This window comes from Ursus maritimus, unplaced genomic scaffold (genome assembly GCF_017311325.1).
Source record: "Ursus maritimus isolate PB19 unplaced genomic scaffold, ASM1731132v1 scaffold_3, whole genome shotgun sequence".
Classification (NCBI taxonomy): Eukaryota; Metazoa; Chordata; class Mammalia; order Carnivora; family Ursidae; genus Ursus; species Ursus maritimus.
The window spans coordinates 11,349,864-11,356,524 of record NW_024425563.1 but is presented as its reverse complement, the minus strand read 5'-3'; the positions used below and the strand labels follow the sequence as shown (position 1 = coordinate 11,356,524).

The window sequence follows — 6,661 nt, the reverse complement described above, 5'->3', positions numbered from 1 at the left end:
TTTTTTTTAAAGATTTTATTTATTTATTTGAGAGAGAGAGAGAGACAGCCAGCGAGAGAGGGAACACAAGCAGGGGAGTGGGAGAGGAAGAAGCAGGCTCCCAGCGGAGGAGCCCGATGAGGGACTCGATCCCATAACGCCAGGATCACACCCTGAGCCGAAGGCAGACGCTCAACCACTGTGCCATCCAGGTGCCCCTATCTGCAGCAATTCTGTTGGTCATTCAAGTTTGGACTAAACACTACTATAATAAACTATATATAGTTAAACAGTACCGTAAACCCCCAGGGCCCAAAATAGTGTCTAGAACTTAAAGTTCTATCTATCTATCTATCTATCTATCTAATTTTTATTTATTTTGAGAGAGAGTGTGTGCGTGTGTGGCAGTAGGGGCAGAGGGAGAGAGGGAGAGAGAATCTTAAGCAGGCTCCATGTCCAGCAAGAGTCTGTTGTGGGGCTCGATTTCATGACCCTGAGATCATGACCTGAGCTGAAATCAAGAGTCAGAGCCAGCCAGAAGCCCCAGAATACATTTTAGATGAATGAAGGAATGGATAGGTACTAGAAAGAGGGAAGGAAAATTGATATGTTAAGGAAATTTACTTCTTTATCCATTTCATTGCCAAATTAATAAAACAATAGAAGATGTGAGGTTAAAGAAAGACATCTTAGTGTAACCTGAGGAAATTTTTTCCATTGTTTAAGATTTTATAAAAAGGCAAAAAAGTAATGTAAAGAAGTTTTTTTCAGGTTATAATTATAGATAATTTGGAGATTACAGAAATGTTTAAAGATGAAAATGATAATCAACTATAAACCTGTCCCTAGAGATACACTATTAATAGTTCATTTTATTTTCTTCTAGTGTTTTTTCTACTTATATACGTAACATGTTTTAACAAATTTGGCATCATTTAAATATAGTTTTATATCTTACTTTTGTCTATTGTATTATGAGTATTTTCTTATTTCTTTAAGTAATGAGTCTTTAAGGAGCTGAAGAGTAAGATATACCATAATAATTAAAGCAGTGTTCCATTTATTAGACACTTAGAGTTTTCCCAGTGTTTTACTTAATAGTGAAAATACCATTAAAAATATTTGCTACTAAATATCTGCCTCATGGCCCAATCTCTCCCATCCAACCCTTCCGTCTTCCCTTCCCCCACAGGTGTTGATTTGGAGAGTCCCTCCTAGTAAACGTCCTGTACACTGTGTCGGTCTTTGAGTTGGGTTCCTGGGGAACCCAATTCTGGGGAATTTGGTAATGTTTAGCAGAAATTACATTTGCATTTCTCCTTTGACTCACCAATCCCATTTCCAGCGATATGCAAAAATATGAAGACCTATGCACATAAGCATTTTTGTAGTACAGATGTAATAGTAAGAATTTTGGAAAAACATTTTAAATACTAGAAACTTGAATGTCTGTCAGTAAAAAACTAACTGGATAGACTACACTGCATCTGTACATTTCAGTGAAATAAACTCTGTAGTGCGTATCTATGGGCTGGTATGCAGCCATATCCAGAAAACAATGTGGGCTTTTTAAAAAGATTTTATTTATTTATTTGAGAGGCAGAAAGACAGAGAAAGAGAGAGCATGAGCTGGGGGGAGGGGCAGGAGAGGTAGAAGAGAGTGAGAAGCAGATTCCTCGCTGAGCAGGGAGCCTGATGCAGGACTCGATCCCAGGACCCTGGGATCATGACCTGAGCTGAAGGCAGACGCTTAACTACTGAGCCACCCAGGCGCCCCCAGAAAGTAATGTTAAGTAAAAAAGTACGGTGGAGAAAGTATGTATAGTATACTATTATCTTTTTCAAGTGTGTGTGTGTGTGTGTGTGTGTGTGTGTTTATATACGAACTAACAGTGGAGTAAAGATAATTTTTTTTAAAAAAGGGAGAGAAGAAAATTATATAAAGGGAATAGGGATAGAATATTGGCTTCTTAGGATTTTACTTTAGATCCACATAGCTATGTTACATAATTATAAAATAATATTGATTCACAAAAGCAACTCCCAAAAGCGGAAGTAAGATATCCAAATGAATCTACATGTGTGTCCACTCAGTGGAGTAGCCATAAGAGGGGCGCTAGCCTAAGTGTCGTTCAAGGGTGGTAGTTTGACTTTATATACCTCATAAAACATATCATAAGGATGAAAGGAACTGAAAATAACCTTTGTGCTGGTAGTACTGTTATTTTGCAACTGTTACGTGTGTGTTGTGGCATAAAGCCAATGAGTCATGAAGGTGCTTCCTTTCAGAGCTGGGCTTTTGCATCATGGGGAAAAAAGGAGACAGACGTAAGATTTTTAAAATTATTTAATTTCGGGGGGGAGAAGCCTGAAGGCAGGCAGGCAAGAGAAGGAGCCAGGGTCTTTGTCTCTCTCTTCAGGCTGTGTTTCTGACAATCACTGTGCCTCCTCTGCGACCCCAGGTCCCACAGACAGGCCCTCCATCGGGGGTCCCAGCTCCTGCTAGACAGGCCTAGCTTGGCACCTGCATCCAGCAGGTGACTCAGCACCTGGGCTCCAGGGACACTCTGACCTCCCTCTGCTGGTCGGGCTATTGCTAAGGCCTCGGTTACCCTGCTGTCTCTCCTACAGGTTTTCAGCCCTTGCACCACCTGCCTGGTCAGTTCCTTGTGTTAAGTGTCTCTGTTTGGAACACCAGCCAGTCCTGACTGGGCCTCACTGATAAGCCTTCCCGGATGACCCTAAATACCCTCCACTCCCTTCCCTGTCACTCTGGTCACTTTTCCTGCTTTTCTTTCCCTATAGCTCATATCAACACCTGCTAGAGTTTCTATTTATTGGTGTCCTCAATTGCCTAATTCTCACTGGATACAAATGAGCAGGTAGCAGGGCTCGGTCTGCTGAATGGGGCCTGGCACACAGCCGGGCTCACAAAGAAACCAATGTTCTTTCATCTGTTTGAGAGACACCAATAAACACTCTCGCCGACCCCGGCATAGACACCGGAGACAGAGACGTGAGTAAGATAAGCTTTTCTATTTGGCCCAGGACAGAGTACTACTGAGAACCCAGCTGCCTTTGGGCCTCGGTGCATTTTAATTATCCTGTTTTTGGTTTGTGGTGCTTCCAAAGTAGAGTGGGGAATCACGCGTATTAAAATGGAAGTACAATTGAGAGAACCAAGCAGACTCCATGCGGAGTGCAGAGCCCAACACTGGGCTTGATCCCACAACCCTGAGATCATGACCTAGCTGAAACCAAGAGTTGGACGCTCAACCGACTGAGCCACCCAAGCACCCCTGAGTGTCTGACTCTTGATCTCAGCTCAGGGCTTGATCTCAGGGTTGTGAGTTAAGCCCCATATTGGGATCCACGCTAGGCATGAAGCCTACTTTAAAAAAAAAAACAAAAAGAGGAAGCTCATTGAAGAGGGAGATGGAATCAATTGTTAACAAATGTCAGACTCCCTGTTGGGAAATACCACTCACCTGACATGGAGTGGGATCTTGGGTATCTTCTTAGAGATCTTGAACCGGGCTGTGTCCCCACAGATGTCGGTGAAGTACACTCCAGCCACACTCGTCACCTGGTTCCCAGGAAACCTGGACAGCACGTTGTCATGACCGTGCTGACTGGCCCAATACCAGGCTTGGCCTCCGATGAGCAAGCCGCCTCCACACTTCACAAACTGGATCAGCTCTGCAGTCATTGTATCATTGTAGGCATTGATGCAGTAAACCCCGAGGGAGGCCCCCAGTTCTGGCTGAACTTGTGCCTGAACCCCACAGCCCTGCAGGATGCTTACTAGTGATGCCAGGCATGGGTGCACTCCGGTGGGAGCCCCAGGTGAGGGACAGAGCCAACCCACTGCATTACGAAGAAATGGAGCCAAGCCAGCATCCAGCAGGTAGCCCTCATGGGACACCACCACAAGGCGGCCTCGGCCATAGGTGGAGGCAGCAATGAGGACCTGGCCCTTGTCATTCACCATCACTGGGAAGGCAGCCTCTCCAGTAAGAAGCAGTTCACATGGGATGGGGCCTTTGGGGACATTCCAGCTGGTCATTCCGTCCATGAGGGCCTCGAAAGCACTGGCAGGAGTTGTCGCCATGGTTCAACTAGCTGCTGTAGAGAAAATCAAAGACTCAGGTTGGTCAGAACTGATGAAGGGCTGAGTGAAAGCACAGCAACTAAATGCATGCGAACAAAACCCATTTACTGGGTTCCCCACTGTGCGCCAACCACTGGGGGTGCTGCAAGGAACACAGCAGACAAGGGCCCCACTTTCATGAATCTGATATTTCAGAAGGGAAAGGACAATAATAGGGAAACAGTTAAATGAAATGCAGTAATTAATAACTTATGAAAATAAACCAGTGATGTGTTATCAAGCAACTGGAGAATTTGGATTAGATGACAGGAAAGGCCTAGATGAGGACATGACCGCGAAGATGGAACTGACATTTCAACTGAGATCCGAAATGCTGCAGGAGAAGAGCACACCCAGCCCAAAGAAGCACCGGGCAGGGCGGCCGGCGAGCGCCCGGCAGGGCAGCCAGAGAGCACCGGGCCCCGGGCGGAGCAGGCCCTGAGCGGCCAAGGGAGGGGCTGGGTCCTGCAGGGCCGGTCAGAGGTGAGAAGTGGTGTGTAGGAGTTGACTTCGTATTGTGCTGCAGCTCTGTGGACAAAAAGGTCAGGTGACCTTTCAGAAACTGCATTTTTGGGGACAGTTTTGACAAAATGAGTTGAAACCCCTCCCAATTTATCATGTCTGTCCTGACCTGTATGTGGGTAGCTTTCTGTGGTTTCCAGAGGTCTTTTAAAATTCAGTGTGCCTAAAATTGAGCTTATTATTCCCTTAAAGCAGCTCCTTTTGGATAAATGACTTAAGCCTCAGTTTCCCCATTTATAAAAAGAGAGTAATACACCTCTTGGAGGATAGTTTTTGAAGATTAAGAGAATGTGTATAAACACACCCTGTTGTGAGTACACAGTGAGCACTGAGGAAACACGAGGGTCTGCCCCTATGCTGACCTTTCTAGCTCCCCCATGACAAGGGCCATGCCCTGGGTCCCCTGTTGACTCCCCTCGGCCCACCTCTGACTTCAGCAGCTGCCATGGAGGAATTTCCTGAGCACTCAGATGCCTTCTCACTTGGGCAGGTGCACAGGGGCAGCTCCGAAGTGGCAGAGAGCTGACAATGGGGAGTGGGGGGCGTCAGGGACACATGCCACGGTGGTGGACCTCAGGTGCGTTCTGGAGTTCCTCACAGGAGGAGCTGAGCTCCAGCTGCCCACAGTGGTAAACAGCTCAGCCATGTGCCCTTTAATGCCTCCTCTCCTTCCTGGTCTCTCCCTCCCCACATCCTCAATCTGGCATTCTGGGCTCATTTCCCAAACAAAGTACCAGACTCAAGTTCTTGTAGCAGACTTTACTTTGGAGAAGAAACTAAACTAAGACACCAAAGCTCTCTTCTATCTTTGCCTCTTTTCTCCCTCTCTCCTGTTTCCATACACAGCAGCCACCTGCCTCACTTTGTTCATCATCTGTCATCGGGGTCTCTCAAACATCATTGCCTTCAGCCTGTATTCACATCTAGACTAAATGAGTTTGTCTTTAGTCCCAGGATGGATTTTCACCCACAATCTTCCTCAGCCACCCTACCCACTTTTCTTTGTAATAAAAACCCTCCAATTTCATCCACTCTCAATAAGGTAAAAGCTGAGTGCCTCGCCCTAATCTTAAGGCCTCTGGGGTCTGGGCTCTCCCCTGTTTTCCAGACTTTTTTCCTGCTAAGTTCCCCACAAACCTCTAGCAAGCTTGGCATCCCTGAGCATGCCCTGTATTTTCTGTACAAGGCCAGCTCCTTTCCATCTCCTAACTTCCCTCCCCATCTAACCACTCGTTTCTCAGCAATGCTCCCAGGAAAGTGAATTCCCAAGAGAACCAATACTCACATGGAGCATCATGGGGCATGTGGGTGATCTCAGCTTTCTGGTGTAGCAGTGGGAAAAAAACCCAGCGAGGTCAAGATCATGTTAACTAGCTTTGATAGAGAAGTCTTTCACTAATCTGGTCCTCTATAGTTGAACAGGAAAACAGACACCCCCCCCCCCAGGAGATGAGTAATAATTCCTCTGAACTCTGACTTCCGTTCTCTAGAAGTAGGTGAGCGCGTGCGCGCAGACACGCACACATCCATCAGATTCCTGACTAACAAGTTCAAAGAGGCAAAGAAATGTGTTTTGAGACAAATAGCAAATACCACCAGACCGGGTAAACAAAACGAAACCCTGGACCTAAGAAGAGAGAAATACGCTAAGGACACGTCCTTCCGCAGGCTTCTGGCACCTCCGGGCGCGCCACTGTGCCCAGGTCCTCGGTCCCCGCCCCAGCCGCAAGGCTCTCGGATTGGCAAACTCACGATCAGTAGTCGGCTTGTACAGCGTTGGCTCCGGGCGCGGTGGACTTTTGCAGTGGCGCAGCGGGCGGTCTGGGGGCTGGGTGAAGGGGTGGGGCGGGGCGCAGTTGGGGACGTCCGGGTGCCGGGTGCAGGGGGCGCGTGGGGCAGGGCGCGCGAGGGCGCGCAGTCTAGAGGTGGAGCTGGCGGGGCGCAGCGGGAGGTCTGGGGGGCCGGGTAGACAGGGTGCGGCGGTAGTCCGGGGCCTGGGGGGGGGGGGGG

At 47.6% G+C, this 6,661-nt stretch overlaps 1 protein-coding gene across 1 annotated transcript in view; it reads right to left on the bottom strand.

The window, feature by feature from the left end:
* Nucleotides 1–6,646, bottom strand: part of LOC103668974 (TRPM8 channel-associated factor 2) — a 27,908-nt gene extending 21,262 nt beyond the window's left edge. The window contains exons 1-2 of the mRNA XM_008697294.2: nt 6,404–6,646; nt 3,468–4,104 (exon numbers count right to left, since the gene is read on the bottom strand). Coding sequence (XP_008695516.2) covers nt 3,468–4,090 — 623 coding nt within the window. The 5' untranslated portion in view covers nt 4,091–4,104; nt 6,404–6,646. The remainder of the gene's footprint in view (nt 1–3,467; nt 4,105–6,403) is intronic.
* Nucleotides 6,647–6,661: the final 15 nt, after the last annotated feature.